This window comes from Pundamilia nyererei, unplaced genomic scaffold (assembly GCF_000239375.1).
Source record: "Pundamilia nyererei isolate P.nyererei 1_Seehausen unplaced genomic scaffold, PunNye1.0 scaffold00177, whole genome shotgun sequence".
In the NCBI taxonomy this organism is placed as follows: domain Eukaryota; kingdom Metazoa; phylum Chordata; class Actinopteri; order Cichliformes; family Cichlidae; genus Pundamilia; species Pundamilia nyererei.
Window position 1 is genome coordinate 239,420 of NW_005187578.1, and position 20,199 is coordinate 259,618.

A 20,199-nucleotide genomic window follows, 5' to 3' on the forward strand; every position below is an offset into this window, starting at 1 on the left:
TTTTCTCTGTATCTATGAAGCGCCTTGAGGCGACTTATGTTGTGATTTGGCGCTATATAAATAAAATTGAATTGAATTGAATTGAATTGAATTTTCTGGTGGACTGTGACAGGTTGGCAACGCACAGGAAAATACAAATAGGGCACAAAATTTAAATCTAGCATGCAATTACAAATAAACATATTTACAGCCACCTTCAGTGGTCTCTATAGCTCACTTTATGACAACAATATGAAATTAATTTCTATATAAATTTGCTAATTGGAATCCTCTATGTCCTCTGTAGTTAATGCACTAATTTATAAGAGGAGAAAAATGAGGTTTGTGTGTCTGCGAGTTTTGCACAGCAAGTCTATAAATGCAGATTGCTAACCAAGCCAGCTAGCATTAGCTGATAACAGTCCACCCCCTCTACCAAATATGATTACTTCTGCGAACAGAACTGAGTAATATCTTGATTGCCACTTACATCTTTGATATACGGTTCTGATATTTGTGGGACTAAACCATGGGTGGCCAACTCCAGGCCTCAAGAGCCGGTGTCCTTTAGGTTTTAGATGTGTCCTTCATCCAACACAGCTGATTTAAATGCTAAATGACCTCCTCAACATGCCTCGAATTTCTCCAGAGGCCTGATAATGAACTAATCATTTGATTCAGGTGTATTGACCGAGGGTGAGATCTAAAACCTGCAGGATGCCGGCTCTCGAGGATTGGAGTTGGACACCCCTGGACTAAACACTCAACTTTAGCATTGATTTGGTTTAAGTTAGATAGAGGGATAGTGGATATATTAGACAAAGGATGTTGAAGATGGAGCTGCTGAACAGGAGGAAAGAGCGACCTCAGAGGAGGTTCATGGATGTGCTGAAGGAGGACAGTGTGGCAGAAAAACGTGCTAGAGTTAGGGCGATGTGGAGGCACATAACGTGCTGTGGCAATCCATATAGGAAACACCCAGAAGCGTCAACACAATAGGTGTCATTTTTCTGTATTTTTGCATACAGTCCAGAACGTGTTGTAGGGTAAATGTTGAAACTGATAGTGAAAAACTAGAAAAGGAATATAGAGCCAGTAAGTGTCATCAGTGTAGAGAGGACACGTGTGGGTGGATAACAAAAATATTCTAACAAGAATTTAAAATGTTAAAAAAAGAAGAAGGAGGCGGCTTGGCTTTGGTTTTAAAACAAAAACTTATTTTTAACTGTCGTGGTTACGTGTATTTATGATTTGACTGTTGGGAATTCCTCATGAATATCTAACGTTAATCATTTTATGCTGCAGGTTGTTGTTTTCTCTATGGCAACCTTCATGCCGACGAATGGCTGTGTGTGTGTGTGTGTGTGTGTGTGTGTGTGTGTGTGTGTGTGTGTGTTGAAATTGGATCCATTCCCTGTCGGAGGAAATACAGCAGTCTGATTTCCTGCCAATAAACTGCAGTTATGTTCTGGTTGCACTGCAGTCTTTCTATCCACATCTGCAATGAGCTGCTGGTACTGCTCATAAATATATGTAAATGCACTTGTAAACAGTACACACACATTTTTCAGCAGTTTGTGTGTGTATGTGTGTGTGCAGAGTTCGACAAATCACCTGCACACACGCAGATTTACGCACAAATATTAGAATTACACGGTGGTGAAATTAGTTTTGCCATTCAGAATAAAAAACCATGTAACACTAACATAATGAGAATGTACAAGGTCGCATTTAAAGCCCTCTGAGATGCTTGGAAACAGCCATGCATGTTAAAGAGTAAAACTTGACATGTTGTTTAATCATCTCGACAGCTGTGCTGGTTAATAAGGAGACTTTTAATGTTCATGCAGTTCAGTGAGTACAGTTCATCACAGCATATTTACAGTCAGGTTACATTTTGGCAAGTCTATGGAAATATAAGCAACAGCAGTTGATGAAGTCCTCTGAAAAACTTTTAATTCTCTATGGACCAGACATAAAACGTCTCAAGTTCTGGTAATTGCAAACGTTAAATGTTTTGATTTGAAGCTGCTATACATTCAAGTCTGGTTAGATACAGGCCCAAACACAAATGATGTCGAATTATGTCTGCATGGCCATAAGAAACCAGGTTTAAAGTTGAAATCTGTCCACTCTGACCTTCTGATTTCCCTCCCAAGCACTAAAGCTGCAATTCCTTAAGTCACTTAAGGTCTTTATCACATACACAGACACAAACACCCTTCCTCACAGAGGGTCATCTGACCATTTAGGTTGTCTTATGTTGTAGGGTGCTTTGCTTTCAATATAAAGCATCTTCAGTGACTGTATAATTTAAAGCCCTTTGAATTGAAGATCATTTAATGAATTATTCATCAAGTTTATTGGTAATAAGCATTTAACCATCAGCCACATCTATCCCAGCTCTAACTTTGGTGTTTTTTACCTGCAGTTCCTTAAACTAACGATTGCTAGGATGAGGTTTTTGTTAAACAGCAGATGTTTATGCTATGTGTTGGAATTATGGGGTTTTATTTTAATACTTCTTATTGCGCCTGCAATGAATATTGCTTATTTATTGTGGACAAAATTTCTGGCTGATGCAGAAAGAGCAAATATAAGAAAAGTAAGAGACTTCGTGATATCTGTTGAGGGAAAATACAAAGTTTCTAAAAACCTTTGTCAAATAGGTTTAATACTGAATGAGCTGCAAGAACTAAATATGGAAATTTTGGAAATGTGCCATCACTCGCCTACATATTTGTGGACGATAAAGAGGCACTTGCATTAACTCTGACGTGTTTGCCATTGAAACCAAGCCTTCAGCCTATATAGATAAGCTGCATATTTGCTTTTGAAATGCATGTTTGTCAGCTCTCCTGTGTCTTATCTTTACAATATGTTGTACTTAGCGCAGGTGAAGGTAAACAATGACAAAACCATCAAGCACAGCTTGTGTTTAAAAGTCAACACTTTTCAGCTTGTAGTGAAAAAGTTTTTTTTTTCCTTTCTGTCCTCGGATATCTTATCATTAAAAAAGGATCTAATTTAACTGGTGCAAGTTTAAGTGGTTGCTTGTCGGTGCTAACTGAAATATTATTGTGTTTCATGGTACCACGACCATAAAAACCCGATTCAAGGATGTCTTCCTCGGACATGTCTGCCAAAAATTGTTGCAAAAGGTCTTTTCAGATGCTAAGAAAGACCAACATCTGGGAGCAGAGTCTAAAGCAAGCCCTGGATTGGGAGCTGTTTCATGCCTACTCCTGTGTTTGTAATCCCTCCCTGTACGCTCACTAGGTTTGACCTGGAGTACAGTTATCGCTTGCATTTCTGACAGCCTTGCACTGCAGTTTTATTCCCAATAAAATTCACCATTTCCCTCTGCAGCCATTTTACTCAGTTCCTGATCAGTTTTGTTCTCTTGCAACAGATTCAGAAATGTTTTGAATGATTTAAGTCTGTCGTGGTTTTATACTGTATTTCTGCTTGCTCCAATAAAGTCAGTCCACTTTGTTTCCCACAGATTTAAAACTGATTTCTGCTTGTAGTGGTAGAAGGGAGATGGTAGAAGAAAGGGGGTGTAAGTGTTCACAGTTATATGACATGTCTGCCATTTCTCCTTTGCAAATATTTATTTGTGACACAAAGAGCTGCCTCTTATAAACTGGATGAACTTCGGCGCCACCATCTTAGACAGCAGCTAGGAACAGAGGAGCTTGCTGCGCTCTGCAGCCAGAGTGAACCAAGTTCTCCACCTCTGATAGCTTATCGTAGCCCTCAGGCTCACAGCTGATCTCCAGGAGAAGGACTACCCTTTCCAGCTTCAGTAAAGATAGTGGAGTTGGAGTATGCTCCACCACTGTTTGAGATATAGTAGGGGCAGTGCATTCATTAGATTCTCGTGTTGCTCGGACTATTCTGAAGCCAAAACCTACTGAGTCATTCCGAAGTGTGATGATTATTTGTTTCACTTTTGTAACTGTGAATATCCGCTATATATGACTTCTATAAATAAGCTGAAGATAAAGCTGTTCATTTTGAAACTGTCACCTGAAGGTGATTCATTATACTTATTGCTATATCCATATTTTTATTGTTGGATTCTGCTAGAGTTGTTTTGCATGACTCTTATATACACTTCGGTCATTTTTAATATGGGTATCAAGCATCGTAGCAGTATGTATATGACAGAGAACAAGCAAAAGCAGAACAAGTGCATTTAACCTTTTGAGAAGATCCAGACTTTGTATGAAAGGACTTTGACAATTTTTATTGGAAAATCTGCAACCTTGAGTGATTTCTTTATGCTATGTTCAGGATAAACTTTCCAAAACCTCCCGTTACACATACTAACTATCTCCTACTTGCAGTCAACACTATCTGGATCAGCTGTGAGCTAATGGAGCTAAAGTCTCACATGTGAGCTCTTAACTTGGACTCAAAAGCCGGAGACCAAAGGTTGAATGTTATACATACATTTTCCAGACTGATTATGTTCCACACAACCTTTGAAACTGCACCCTACTTGTCAGCTATCGGGATTGTGTTGAATGCTTCAAGTTCAATAGTGGTTTGAGTGGCGGTATTCATGCAATCCACAAGGATCTTCAACGATATTTCTACTTGCTGTGTGTGGATTTCTGAGGGTGTATTGAAGACGCCTTTGTTCCTGTAGGCCCCCATAGTTCTCCACGCTGCTAAATCATTGAAGTCCCATTTAGCATGTTATGATGTTCGAACAAGGCAGGAAAGTTAAATCGATGCACATTCTGTAAAAACTCATCCCAAACATGTTTTTCTTGTGAAAGTGTCAAGACTTATATTGACACACACTGTAAGGTTCTTTATAGCAGCTGAGCTGACTGAACAGTACATACAGAGGGTCATTATAGACTTTCCTCCCACAGTGCCAGTTTGTTAAAGTAGCTGGAACTGGAAAGGTGTTCTTTGGCATTTGTGCCATTGTGTCCCTCCTAACTCCTAAAGAAACCATTGGTGTCACATTTAAACTCACTAAGTAATCCTCATTTCCTTTGGCATCCATCTATATCTTAGCCTGAAACTCTTTGTTTACACATCAAAGCTTTCTTTGATCTCTAAACCTAACCAGTGACTGAAGGTGAACACCCAACAAACTCATTGATGTGGTCATAAAATGTGAAACTTCCAGACTTCAAATTAAGAGTTCTTTGGAATTAAAACGACGATTGTCATCTTTTGGCGTTTAATATCGTCTCAAAATCTTTCTGGTATGTATTTCTTCTACACCATCAACATCTGGCGCCTTGGGATGAGAACGTGTCCTCGATGTGATGCTGCGGCTACCTCACAAGAGCAATCCGGTCATTCGTTCAGGTCTTATGTACTCAACAATCATGTCTTTAGGAGCTTTGATTTGACTTTCTTACACGTCAACAGGTTTAAAATGGCCCAAGTCTTCAGCTGTAAAAGTAAGGATAAGCAACATATGAAGTTAAACTCCTGAAGTCAAACATTTGATGTGGAGAAAATTAACTCCAGAAATATTTGAAATATCATTTTAAATGTTTCGGATAGATCAGATAAAAGCAAAAGGTGACCTCGTCTGACAAAACATCGGTATTTGATGTCCAGGGATGAGAAGGCCTTGCAGAAACTGGTGAAACTGGAGTAATGATTGGACTCATGTAAGGTTGGTCAGATGAAGGATTCTCCGTGCTTTCTCTTTATGTTAACAGTATAGCTTGTCAACAACAAGTTGTGACAGTTAGACTTAATTCATGTTGTGTCCCAGAGACCATGCGGGGGGCAGTCGGTTCATGCTTTTCACTCAGTTCCTCACCGGGCTGCAGACTGAAGCACGTCCCTGTGGACATCACAGCTCACAGGCTGATCCACCTGAGGCTCTTTAGTATTGTCAGCATTTGGTTTGAATGCCATCACATGAATGAATTTCTCCAGAATGAATTCCAAATAGGAAAGACAGTCATTTGTATTCATACAGAAATCACTGAAGTCCTGAGTGTGGCTGAGAATGACTCAGGCAGAGCTCCTCTGAGGCAGACCGGTCAGACATAACTGTCTGTGTCTGGCTGCTGAGGTGGTGGATTTGAGATCATGTAAATATCAAACACGCCTTGGGGTTCAGTGACGAGCCGCTGTCTTTCGTCCTTGGATCTCCTCAAGTCTCTTATCTGTCTGTGAAAACAGAGCAAGTGGCCAAGGCAGCGAAGGCGTCTGACAAATCCAATCAGTCATACTCACCGCAGGGTTGGTGGAACTGACTCTTTTTACAAGTAGCCTCAGTAACCAGGTGCAGTGCTGTGTTCATGTGCCGTTATGCACTCAATAACCTCATAACATCTTCAGGCTAGAGGCTATGACAGTACATTTCTGCTTTGTCGCCTTAAGTAGTTTTATCTTTCTGCACATTATAAACAAAAAAACAGAACATTTGTTGTCATTCACACCAGTAGACTTTTGGGGCTACTGGTGTTTTTGATAGCTTGACAGATTTTTGTAAAATATTCCTGTCATACTCTTGCAGCGATATGACTTGTTTTTCTACTCTATAATCAACAGCTGTGTCTGAGTCATTTTGGCCGCCCCCTGTGGCAGTACTGCAACACAAATCATTTCTGAGAGCAGTGCGTCTGACAGAGGTGAAAAGTGTAAAAGCAACAACTTTACAAATGATCAAAGTCAGGTCAAAGCGGGTACGAAGGGAAATCAGACCATGATGAGACACAAACAACAAGCTGTGCCTCACTCACTGCTAGAAAAGATGGAGTTTCCACATTACGGGACGCACTGACATAACCTATGCCAGTTCCAACACCGTGGCTTCAAGTATCTGCTAACAGAGAGTAACACAGTTAAATTAATTAGCTGCATTCCTCTCTTTGAGGACAAGAGAGGGAATCATTCTTTTATCTGCAACGCAGCATGATGTCTTTGTAAAGCACATCCAAGAACATAGATTTACTGAACTGGAATTTGTTAGAAAAACAATAAATGACATTTTTTTTAAGGTACTTATGTCAAGATTTCATTTGAATCAACTCTCCTGACCAGTCTGTAATTTAGCCAAAAACAAAGAAAAGCTGTGAGAATTAAAGATGCGAAATATTTAATATTGGGGGGGTCCTGATGGGAAGGGGCAGTTTGTTCTCCAGTTTAGGAGCAGTCACAGCAAAGGCCTGGTCTCCTCTGTGCTTTAATCTGGGCCTCAGGACAGCTCGGAGCATTTGATCCACAGACCTCAGTGATCTTGCAGGAGTGTACCAATTCAAAAAATCAGAAAGGTATGAGGCTAACAAAAAAAATGCCAGAATTATTCATGAGCTTTTGGTTAAATGCCACTAAAGCCTTTCATTCAAACCAAACCTTTAATCAAATGGCCTACAGGTTATCAGTCAATGTACAGACAAGCGTTGGGGAAAGAGCGAAGTCCAGAAAAAGACAAAAGGTCGTTCTCAGGGAGCGTTGACTAGAAACTCATGGAAAGTAACACTTTCCAAACAGAGGGGAGAAAAGGCTGCAAACTTGGCAGTTAATTGAAAGCTTGACTCTGAGGGACACCAGACAATCTGGTAAGTGACAAGGGGAAATGGGGAGAGTATATCTGGGGGGGAGGTTGATTGGGTCACCGCTGACAGTTGGTGAATGAAATGGAACGGCAAACTTTGAAAAACAGCAGAAGAATTTAAAGGTCAAATGCAATCAAGCACTTGGGTTCCAAAATAAAACAGGAAGTGACTAAACAGAAATTGTGGTTACATCAGCTGTCTTGGTAAATGTATGTATTGCAGAGAGCTGTGGGTAATTTGCTGGAGCCGCTGAAACTTTGTGAGCACCTGTTTCATCGCTTAACAGAGCCTGAGAGGCTGACCTGGATGTGTCACACAGCAGTAAAATCTTTTCAATGTTTTACAGGAGAAACAAGGCCAGGGGCTTTGCCACGTTGCACAGTAAATCAGGATGGAATGACAAAATTATTACAGGTCGGTGCATGCAGAAAGGACAAGTCTGTATTATAGTTTCTTAGAATGAAATGAGAAGAGAAATCAAAAACAGAGACAGGGAAATAATTGTGCTCATAAGACAAGCCTGCAGGCTTTATTTTATTTGCTGCTTCTGATATTTCTTTCCATCAGCAGCAAATGAAGCTGCAGTTTTTCTTTTATCTCTCCCGGGCTCCCTTTTTATTTCTACAGAGGAGTAAATCACAAGGGAATGACCAAAAACACAGCTCGTATGGTTGATACTGTAATCGATGCACCAGTTAAGACAGGGTCACTTTTGTAAAACAAATTACAAAACAGTTAGCCGGGTTTTTTATGGGTCCGACACCCCTTCCAGCCTCTCTCCCATGGCTCTCTGAGGTTTGTTTTGTCAGAGATCTCTTCCTACTAAAAGGGAGCCTTCCTCCCCACTGCTGCTAGGTGCTTCCTCATAGGGGATTGTCGGATCATCAAGGTTCTCAAATCTTTCCAGTTCAATACAAAGATCTCTGAGACTCAGCACAGTGTTGTGAACACATTCAGTCATGCATTTTGAAAAGAATAATTTTCATTCGTAGATTCATGAAAAATAACATCTGACTGTTTCCAAGGTCATCATTCGAATCCAACTGTTTGAAATGTGCAGGAACGTGACAAGCAGAGAATTTGTGACGAGTCGCTTCCCTTCCACACAAACTTGCGCCAGCTTTTGCAGACATGGAGGTCATGTGAACATCTGAGGAGGAGAGGATTTAGCAGAGCAAAATGCCACTTAATCCACAGAGATGGACATAATCGCTTTCAGTTCTGTTTTGTTTTGTCTGCCGTTGCTTTCCTCCACAGCCAACAAAGCGTCGGGATGGATTTTGTATTCAGTATTAAACGTCTCGGTAAGAAGCGTCTCAAAGCGTCTCGCTGGCTTTAATCTCTGCTGAGTGCGTCCTCTGACTCATAAGCAGCAGCTGAACACACAGCGGCCCTCTGTGGTCCCGCTGCACTGATCAATAACCATTTCCAGCCCAGGAGTTTTCTCAAGCTCTGTCAATTTGAGGATTGATTGTCTAAACAGGACTGAATGTGAGTGTGTGTTTATTCATGCCTGCGCATGTGTGTTTATCATTTGTTTCAATGCACATGTTTGTGTGCGTGTCTTCAGCCTGAGGCCAGAATAAGCAGTGGGCAGTTTGTGTGTACTCTGGGTAATTAAACTGCTCTCCAGAACAAAGTGACGACTTTGTTTAGATCGGATCCTGCCTCAGTTTAAAACCCAAAATGATCCACTCTCTGCTGACAAAATAAACAGTGGCTCAATTACAGAAGTTAGAATAAGCAGTAATTCCTCTTTTAGTAAACTTTAATTGGGTTTTGCAGTTATCGTTTTAATTTGGAATTATAAGTAAGTAAAACTTTATTTATATAGCACCTTTCAAGATAAAAATCACAAAGTGCTTCACAGAAGCTAAAACCTAAAAATAAAAATCAACTAAAAGCAAGTTTAAAAAGATGGGTTTTTAGCTGTTTTTTAAAAGCGACCACTGAGTCCACAGATCTCAGGCTCAAAGGGAGAGAGTTCCACAGTCTGGGGGCCACAGTTCCAAAAGCTTTGTCGCCTTTTGTTTTCAGCCTCGTGTGCTGGACAGCAAGCAAGCCCTGGTCACATGACCTCAGGGACCTGCTGGGAATGTATGGATGCAAAAGTTCACTTATATATGTTGGTGCTTGTCCATGCAGGGCCCTGAAAGTCAAGGTCAAAACCTTAAACTGGATCCTGAATTTAACGGGGAGCCAGTGCAGCTGAATCAGCAGGGGTGTGACGTGGGAAAACTTGGAGGACTTGGTCAGAAGCTTTGCAGCAGCGTTCTGAACAACTTGCAGACGCTCCAAAGAGGCTTTACATAAACAAGTAAACAAAGAATTACAATAATCCAGACGAGATGAAACAAATGCATGAATGACAATTTCATAAGACATAAGATACATGTCTGTCTTAAATACGTTTATTACAGAATAAAGACTTTCACCCAAAGTCACCTGCTACAGTGTATCTCATGTCCAAGGCATGTACAAAGTGAGCATGAGTATTAATGACAGTATCATCAGCATACAGGTGTATATATGCTTGAAAGTTCTTACACAAGTTTTTTTTAAAGAAATTAAAGCAAAATTGTTTCTATTAGTTACTTTTATCTCAACTCTAGTTTAACTTTGACTTTCATTTAACCAAAAACTTCAGTAGACCTTGTATTACTTTAGTCTTAGTGTGCTAGGATGACCTTGGTTATGACTTGTACTTTTATTTTACTATTTTACTGTATCTGTAGTTCTTTTCATAGATTGTTTAAACAAAGATGTCACTAATTGGTCCTAAGTTTTTCAGAGTGTGATCTAGGTGTTTGAAATCCTTAGAACTGTTTTATTGTAATACAATCAGGACTGTAGTTTACAACGTGAACTTTATGTTGGCTATATAGTACAGGTTGAGCCCATAAATCCATTAGGAAAGCATTTACTGAGGTCACAGAACAAAGGAGACTGTATAGACTTATACAACCACAAGTTGTACCCTCTGTTGGCCATTAGAAAGAATGCAGTTTTAAAATACTTGCTCATCAGATATTCAAGCACTGCTTTACTCATAAATGAGTGTGCATGGTCACTTTTGTAAAGGACTATCAAATTGCACTTTTTACTGTCATGCACTTTACAGTGTTGTTGGAGAGTCCAACATGTACCTTGTATGAGTGCTGTTGTCCTTCTATCTGTTCTATTAAACAATTAATTGTTTAATGTCTTCATATAGAAAAATATTTCATTAAGCAGTGTACCGAAGCTAACTTGACTAGTTTTGTAGAACTTAGAATAAACACATCTTATATTTCATATATATTCTCTATATGTAGCACCTTTGAACATTATTTTTTAATTTTGCCTCAGACACATGAAAATAACCACACAGCTGGAAGCTACAGTAAAATGAAAAGTGTTTACTGTTGGACAAAAATAGCCGTAGCCGCTGGTCCTGCTGTAGCTTTGACACACGTTGTGCAAATTCAGTCCATTCAGGCTGAAATAAAAGAGCAGAGCGTGTGGTGGGAGTGAAGGGAGAACATACTTTTGCAACATCTTTAACTCGAATGTGGAAGTGCTCGTCAAGATCTGGGGTACTGAGCTTTTAAAATAGCCCAGTGCTGTAGGAAAATCGTATCGGTGCAATGTGAAAATTTTGTCTCTTAAAACCCTCGTCATGGACTCCCATCTGTCACTTCAGCCCCTTGAATACCTCGACTCAGGCTCCTCTGACTGTGCACTCCCAGCATCCTCCGCTTCCTTCTCTTTCTTCCATCTCAGCGCAGAGAGCTTTTTTTTCATTTATTTGTGTCTGTGTGTGTGATTGGGCCAAATTTTCTGCTCCAGTTTTTCTGCCTGTCCGCTCAGCCTCCTGCACTCTCCTGCTGCAGATTGGTGAATCAGTCATTTTAAATCAGCAAGCTGGATGGCAGCGGGAGGCAGTGCTCAGGCCTGTGTTGTGAATTATAGTGTTACATTCGTGTAAAATTTATTCATGAACACACATGGCCGATACTTCACCTAAACCACCCATTTCTCAAACTGTTGTTGGGCATTTGTTGGACCAGTGACAAATTATAGTAAAAATTACGACCCTTGACCCCCTACAGAAGGTTTCTGTCGGCACAAAAAAAAGTAGCATGGGCGGGAATAAAAGTCTGACTGAACGAGCAGCAACAGAGTCTAAATCCACAGCAGTCCGGCTGAATTAGATAGCTGCAGCAGCTTGTTGCATACTCGTAGATCTGTTCAGTCTGATGGCGCAGAACTGTTTTAAAATGGAGGTCAGTGTGACATAGGACGAGAAGCTGCTGTTATTGTCCTCAGGGAGAGGATGCTATCTCTGTCAGTGTGTCCTGTGAAACCAAAACTGTGTCCTCAATGTCAGTTTCACTGGAAAAACAGCAAGTGATGCAATCACTACAATGCATTTTTCTCCTTAGAGTCATTTTTTTTTCCTTTTGTGTCACGAACGGTATCTAATTTATAGGATTATTTTTTTTGCATCATCTGATTAGCTTCAGTGTACATACAATTTAAAAGAAAATTGAATAAAATATTCTGTAGAGGGCCAGAACTACAAATAAACTGCAGAGGAGAAAAATGAAATAATAAACAAATTAATAAATAAGACATTTAATGAATCACAAAGCAAAAATTGACTAATGTAAAACAGAAATTGTCAGAATTCTTTGAACTTTTAATGAAATGTAAGAGATAAAAATTAGAAGGAATACAAGGAAACAAGTTCATAACATGAGGGGAACTAGTGAAATCTATTTAATGGGGACTACTGTACTTTTTTTTGTACCTTAGTCATTCTTGTCCTTCATCCTGCACAAAAAAGTTCATTTTCTTCACTTTAATAAAGGTTAAAAACACCAAACTGCCATTAGTGCTCCTGCAGTTCTTCCTGTTTTCTGCTGTCAAGCTGATTTCCCAGCAGAGTGAACGTCCGAGCAGGACGGGGCGTCGGACAGTGACAGCTTTAACCTTTAACGTGTCATCTTGGATGGCAGGAACGCAGAACCTGCCAGGCCAGCAGGTTCACTGCTGCTCTCAGGGCGCGGATTCACGGAGACCCTGGGACCTCCTGGAGACCGCCATCTGCTGGACCGGAGGGACAAAAGAGGGACTTCAGATATTTAGTAGAGAGGAATACAGTATCTCTTTAGAACTGCCACATTTTATACATGTCTGATCCAGGTGACATTATGTGGAGACTGTAGCTGAAGCATAAAGGAGCAAAGATGTGGAGAAAAGTGGAGCAGAGCTGAGCAGTGGTGTCGATGTGTGGGCGTGACAGATGACTCGCCAGAGATGGTGAGAGCTGGAGAAGCTCAGCCATCTGCTCCTTCAGGGACTTCTGCTCATCCTAAACCTCTCTGCCGCCTTTTTGACTCGCCAGACACGGACATGATCGTCACTTAATAATCTTTAAATGCTTTTTCGCCGTGCGCCGCTGCCGTAATCAATCGTGGGTATTGTTAACTCAGCAGCTCGAGAGGCTGAGGGATTGGAGAGTCTGTGGCTAAAGGAGGCAACTGCTGAACACAGTGGGGAATAGTAGAAGAAGAAACGCACAGGTGTGTTAATCTTGGGTGTGTGCAGTCTCAGGAAGAATAAATGGACCTTAGAAAGATGCATCGACATTCGCTGAGGTCTCTACGGGCTGCTTTTTAAACACGCTGACTACGGGTCTTTTATGGGATTTCAATAGCGTCTTTAATTTGACTTTAGCTGAGCTTGAAAGCCTTTTTTTGCTGTTTGTCAGCATCTTCTGGAAACAAATGTACAGTGGCGAAGACTGAACAATTCCAGTAACTTAAGAGTAAAATTACACTCTTCCCTTTCCCCTCACCCAACCATCTGCGGCATATGGCCGTCCCCTGCATGAGGCTTCTTCCTGTTAAAAATGAGTTTTTAACTCCCCACTCTTGGTCATGAAGGATCATCAGATTATTCAGAGTCCTGGGATGACTCCTGTTGGGCAAAGATAAAAGAATCCAATGATGGCAATTTGTTGAGCGACTGTAGGAGTCCCCAGATGTAGTGAGTACCCTTCACTTCCCTGTCGCGTTTTTAGTCTGTCGCAAAGGTTAAAGTTTCACCTATTAAACACATTTTCAGTTAAGCCAGTGAAGTCTCTCTCATCTCGAAACACAGTTATGAAATTTGGAAATGCAGATCAACCCTGGTCAGAGCACAAGAAGCGATTTCACAGTGATGAGATCAGGGATTTCCACAGTTAGAAGATTAGCTTCTTACAACCGTAACAATGAAAGTGTGTCTAAGTGGATTGAGATACTTGATTCCAAATCCTTGCAGAGTGTGAAATAAAAGGTCAAGGAATCGGCGTAAAGATGAACTGATAAAAATAACAAAGGATTCTCTTTTTATGTGTGGCTTGGAAGTTTGTCCAGTGTTTTTTGGACCTTTGCTCTCTGCCCTCTAGTTGCTCATTTTTTACTTCCATTCAAGCCACTAAGATAGAAGTGGCCACCTTTCCTAAGCACTGACGTTATTGTCCACACAAAGCCATGTTGGAAGGTCATAACGGACCATTCACACTTGCTTTTGTGCTTCTGTGACTGCAGTGTGCAGGTTAAATTAAGTCTTTTGTCAGCTGGGGGCCTTTTCTCCTGGTTGTCTCAGCCCTGCCCCAGCTCTTCAAATACTAAAACCACACGCCCAGCAGTGAGAAAGCGTGCCTTTCGTGTGAATAGCCATTGTTTGCCTGATGATCATGAGTCATTGTACTGGCAGCACAAGCCGGGAGTCAAATGATGTGATGCGGCAGAGAGACTTGCATTGTGGGTCGTATAAAGCTGCGGCAGGAACGTTGGCCCTGGCAGATGCCAACTGTTGGACGACCGCAGGAACATTGCGTGAATAGTGGAGTAATTTAGTCAGTGGCGACAAGGCGATTAGCATTTTGAGTGGATTCACCGTCAGCTCGGCCCCGTTCGCAGGGCAAATTTGTGAGTAGCCGGCAGAGTCTCTCAGTGGTCGGGTTTGTTTGGGAGGAAAAGGTCACGTCTGCGTTCAGAGCCGTTTTGACAGATTTCACACTTTTACAAGTGGCAGCACAAAGAGGACGCCTTGGTGTTAACCACATAACTGAGGAATAATAAAAAGGTCTTGTGAAGTCGGTCCGTCAACATGGCCCCATTTGAGACATTCAGTAACAGAGGGCAGTTTTTTTATCATTTAAAAAGAAAAGAATTATTTGGGGGTTTTTTATTGCTCAGCCAATTCAAAAACATTCTGCTGGAGGTAAAACTCAAAAGGCAACGCAAACGTCTGCACACGTAACGTAACATAGCCTCTTGATTTAAGTTTCTAAGATGGTGATCTTTATCCGTTGCCTTGTTGGTAAGGCAGCTGAATTGCATATTTCACATACACTGATGAATTCAAACTGCTTTAAGAAGAATAGCTTAATAAAATTACGACTTTCTTTTTCTCTATTTTAATCATCGGCGTAGAGGGATCTTATCCGACACGCTTCCATCTTTGATCCTTTGCTCCTAATAAGCTTGATTCATTGTGGCATTGAAGTCCTCTCCCCTATGAAGCAGGCAGATGGTGACACTCGTGAAAAAAATCTTCAACTGAAAGACTGAGCCAGGAATCTGCAGGTGTGTGTGTCTATGGGGGTGGGAGTGTGTACTGAGCCTGCACACACACATTTCTCTGCCTGCTTAGTGACTGGTGATTTACAGCGCTCCAAACCAGCCTTTTTTATAGATTCCCTGTGTGCTTCACATCCTGGTTGAGTATTTCAAGGAAATATTCCATCCTGATGATAGAATTTCCTGCAGTACAATTTGAGATTTTCATTTATTCATGAATAACTTGAATGTAGAAATGCTGGGTTTCAAAACGTTCATCAGCCAGTTTTGTTGCCCCAAAGATTCATCTTAAAGGTGGCAGGGGGTCAGGCTTTATTAAAAAGGATTACATTGAAGTTTTGGCCATGTTTTCAAATTAATCCACTGTTCGGATGAGATATATGACAGAAAATAAGGAAAGAAATTCTCTACCAGGTGCTATTTATTATTCTATTATCATTAATTTTCATGAGATACATGATCAAGGACAGATAACCCATTTCATACATTATCAACCAATAATGTATTCGCATTATGAATTGTTATCGGGCAAAAAAAGTGCTGCACCAGTAGTTGGTGACCTTCTTTTGAGGCTGTTATCATTTGATTCATATGCAGGAGCTGTAATATGAGGCAGTGTTCATAGTTTTCTCAAGGCTCATCTGTTGGATTTAGCTTGTGTTACATTAGGTTTGACATCCAGTATCTTGCATCGGGTTTTGGGTTGGTTGGGTTGGTTGGGTTTAAGAAAAGATGACAGCTTCTTCTCCAGGTATTGAGGATGTTTCAAAACTATATTTTCAAGAATCTTTTTTTATTATTACATCCTACAAAGAGTTAACTTTTAGCTGATCACTTATTTCCGAAGTCAGCACAGGGGACAGATTAACTTGTCTGATTTGTCACTGGCTGCCCTTCCCAACACAACCTTTCCATTACTCCAGTCTTGGGATCAGCACCAGGAGCATACTGTCTCGTGACCCCCTGAGGCTGGGTTTGTGTCTCTCCCTGGTCTTAAACCAGGGATCTGTCTGCCATGAGTAAGGTGCATGCATTAATCACTACAACATGGAGCCACTAGGATGATAACATCTTACTCAGGCGGCTAGAAGGTTGAGGAGTGTGCCTACTGGTGATATGAGGCTAATGAACTGATTGGTCATTCTAAAGACTGAAAACATTTCAGTCAGGTGGGAGACATACTGCAGAACTTGTATGGCTAATTCGTGTTAATCAGAATTACAGAAACTCATACTTGGTATCGGTTCTCTCGCTTTATCACTACCCATAGGATACTAATCTCTGCACTGAGAAGATTTAACCCCAGAAATCTCATTCTGCACACTAAAACAGCAACTATTATTTTACCCAGTCAAACACAGATCTTTTTTATGTCTACTTCTCTGCAAAAATAGTCTTTCCCATCAACCAAGATAAGAATTTAATTAGCCATGTTCGGCGGCCATTTGAGGAACTTAAGGGACGGTTTGATTTGAGTGTTGTCTCAGTAACTTATTTGAATTTCCTCTTACTGCTGGCATCTGAGCTTTGAAAGCTCTTTTGTACACTTATAATTAGATGTTCCTGATCTGAAAGCTGAGAAACTAGATGTGCCTACTCTGTGTTGTCCAGGATGATGGAATACATGAGCGAGGTCTCTTTTTTGGACTTGTAGTTTAAAGGCTTCTGCATTTTTCTTACAGTGAACATCAATTATTCCGATGACTATTACTTCATCTAGTTTTTTCTCTGTTGTAATATGTGGAAAATGAAAATATCATGCTGTGCTTCTCTCTGGGGGGCATGTGGGTCATGCTGAAAGAATGCATTAAAAATGTAATTTGAGAGCTGGTTTTCCAGAAATGCGTGGCTTCTGCATACACATTACACGGTCCAGATTTTGCACTTTTTGTCTCAAATAAGAAGTGAAGGCTGATGGTGCAACAAAACAACAACCTTTCAGTGGCCAATAGCTTATGAAGATTAGCTCATAACCTCTCAATGTCCACCCGATTCTGGCAAACCTCTTGGGACTCAGGTTAGATTGCATTTTAGCCACATGCCAAACAAATATAGTTTCAGAAAATTTAAATATTTGAAATTTCAATGCTAAAAATAAAAACTCCAATTAAAAAGTAAATGTGAATCTGATCTAACTTCCGGTCTTTGGCTGGTCAATCAATGCATCTACACACCTCATATTTCCCTTCCAGGTATTTGATTATATGCCTTCCAACACTACAGGGTTAGGGTTTGGGTTCCCGCCCATTCACACCTCTCATTAATATGATCCAGATCCATGCTTCTTCCATCTGTGGTTCCTGTTAGTGCACAAACATTGAGCTAAGACTAGCGTGAATAAAACTTGGCGCGGATGATTTTGGATTTCTGGGAAATGTGACTCGTTGCACCTCCTAGTGTTTTAACATGGTATTACATGAAAGTGCAACCCAGCCTAGTTTTAACTTAAGGCGATATCTCTCCAACACAACACACATACGTCTCAGACAGAATGCCATAGCGGTTGTTTGACATGCTGTTAATACATTTTGCTATAGCTTTAATGCATTTTTACCCAAATGCATTCTCTGTGAAAAGTATAATATCTACTTTTACTAAAAGTCTTATTTTTTCCTTATCTTCCAGAGGCCAGTGATACAAAATGGGAGGCAAGCTCAGCAAAAAGAAGAAGGGGTACAGTGTAAACGATGACAAGGCTAAAGACAAGGATGCCAAAGCCGAGGGGGCCTCAGCAGAGGAGAGCGAAGCACCGAAAGACAACAAGGACGGGGCTCCAGCTGCCGGTGATGCTAAGGAGGTAGCTAATGACACGGCAGCCAAGGAGGCGCCAGCAGCTGATGCCGCGGCACCCAAAGAGGAGGAAAAGAACGCAGCTCCTGCCGCAAAGGAGGCAGAGAAACCTGCCGCCAACGCTGAGCCCAAAACGGAGGCGCCCAAGAGCGCAGAGCCCGCCAAGGCCGAGGAGAAACCAGCCGCCCCTGCCCCGGCCAAAGAATCGGCCCCGGCCGCGAAGGAAGCCGAGGCTAAGGCCGCGGCACCCACCCCTGCAGCCGAGAGCAAAGATGAGGCCGACGCCAAAAAGACTGAGGCCCCTGCGGCACCAGCAGCCAAAGCCGAAGCGGCCCCCGCTGCCTCCCCCGACCCCAAGCCTACAGAGGCAGCGGCAGCTCCCGCCCCAGCAAAGGAGGCCACCCCTGCTCCTAGTTCAACACCAGCCGCCGAACCTCCCAAGGAGGCAAACGCCACAGAGGCACCAAGCAAGGATCAAACCGTAGCAGTTCAAGATTAATGGACAGCCACTTTTCGGAAATGAAGAAATAAATTACCTAACTCAACAACGATGAAGATTAAAAAAGAAAGAAAGAAATTTACTAGTCCACCCATATTATGATAATAACAATAATAATAATAATTGTAATGATGAAGATTTGTTGATCAAGGAGGACTGAAGCAACCACCTGGAGAAGTTTCCCACCGCTGCAGATGATTATTGCTATTATTATTGTTATGTTTTATTCTATTTTTTTTCTGCTGTAGTATTTGAACTTTGATACGAGTGTATGTCGGCCATACGCCTCGCCATTTATCCGCCATTCCTCTCGCTCATACAGTCCCACAAAGTTTGGCCTGATTCCCACGTCAGCCCACAGAAGGCTCCTGCATTCGATCTGTGGACGTCTAAATTTTGGGGTTCTGATGGAGGGAAGGGGAGAAGTTAAGAAAACACCTTACCAGCTGGACTCAAGTCGAATCTGTCCCCTCTTCAGCTCTCCCTCTTCCTCTCATCCTCCTCGTCAGAATATTGTGATTTTGGCTCTGGCCTGGTACCTCCAGCTTTTCAGTGCTGTGGAGTCGTGGTTGTGGTCGTGCGTGATTGTGTGTGGTATTGTCGGGTTGTGTTGCTTCCTATTTTTCTCTCTAAAAAGATCCCACTTTCTTTGAAGAGCTTTTACTTGGAGATTCATTGTGAGGACTGGGAATTTTCAGGCTTTCTAAGGCATTTCGCAAGGTTGGTAAAGGTGGGCTTTGCAGAGAAAAAAACAACATTAGACATTAAACAGTTGTAGGATTTTTCAGATAAACTTCTACATTTTGTACTGAAACCCTTAGCTATATTGTTAGTAAACTAAGTGGGTTTTTTAACATTTGTATTGCTTAGATAATCTGCAAAGCCTCGCTGAAAAGATCTCTAAAATGTTCTTAGAAAGTTCAATACAAGCCTCTCGTCCTCGAGCAAAATCTGAAGACAAATTAGAGTAAAAATTATCGTATACGTTTTTTTTGTTTGTTTGAAAAGACATATCTTTTGCTGACCTGGGTGAAGTAGACAGTACGGTCACATCTTAGAGGTTGTTTGAACTTGCTTAAAATACCAAGAAGGTGATGTTTGCTCCTTCATGGGTAGAGCTCAGTTAGTGAATGCTCAGTTGTGCCTTTGTAACCTAAATAGACAAGACTGGCACTCAAACATCCTGTGATTGTCTGGAAGACAAATCATTTCCTTAGCGAAAGTAAAAGGGTGTAAAACTGACTGCAAGACACACTTTCGATTCAAGTATTAGCAGCACAATATGTTTCTGAAAAAGTCAACAGTGGATTCTTTTACTTTGAAATAAAATTGTTACATGCTCACATACAATCTCCTGACACGGAAATTTCAACAGTTAAAAAAGACACTATCCAACTAGTAGAGCCGTTTCATATTCAAGTTTAATGGGCCTACCAGAGCAAACCTTACAGCACTAAAGCAGTCTGCCCTGTTGAGCAAACCTCACCCTTTTGGTATCAAAGCAGTGAAAAGGCCTTAAGCGAGAGCGCTCACAATGCTGTTTGACCCAGGTCTGATTTACTGGGTTTTGAATCAGTGTAGCTTTCCACCACTAACAGTCTGATACCACTGAAGAACAGGCAGGAGGCAGGATTTCAGCAAACGATCAGAGCCATCAGCAACCAATTCAGTGTAATATGGTCCATGTTTCTAAGGCTGGAAAGAAAGGCCTTGCACATGGAAGGGAGCCTCTGATTTAGTCATTATCGCCATTCGTGCATTTTCC

The 20,199-nt window shown here is 41.3% G+C and overlaps 1 protein-coding gene across 1 annotated transcript in view; it reads left to right on the top strand.

Moving 5' to 3' along the window:
• basp1 (brain abundant, membrane attached signal protein 1) overlaps positions 1-18,503 on the top strand; it is a 45,452-nt gene extending 26,949 nt beyond the window's left edge. Inside the window, exon 2 of the mRNA XM_005746326.2 lies at positions 17,771-18,503. Coding sequence (XP_005746383.1) covers positions 17,787-18,434 — 648 coding nt within the window. The 5' untranslated portion in view covers positions 17,771-17,786 and the 3' untranslated portion in view covers positions 18,435-18,503. The remainder of the gene's footprint in view (positions 1-17,770) is intronic.
• Positions 18,504-20,199: the final 1,696 nt, after the last annotated feature.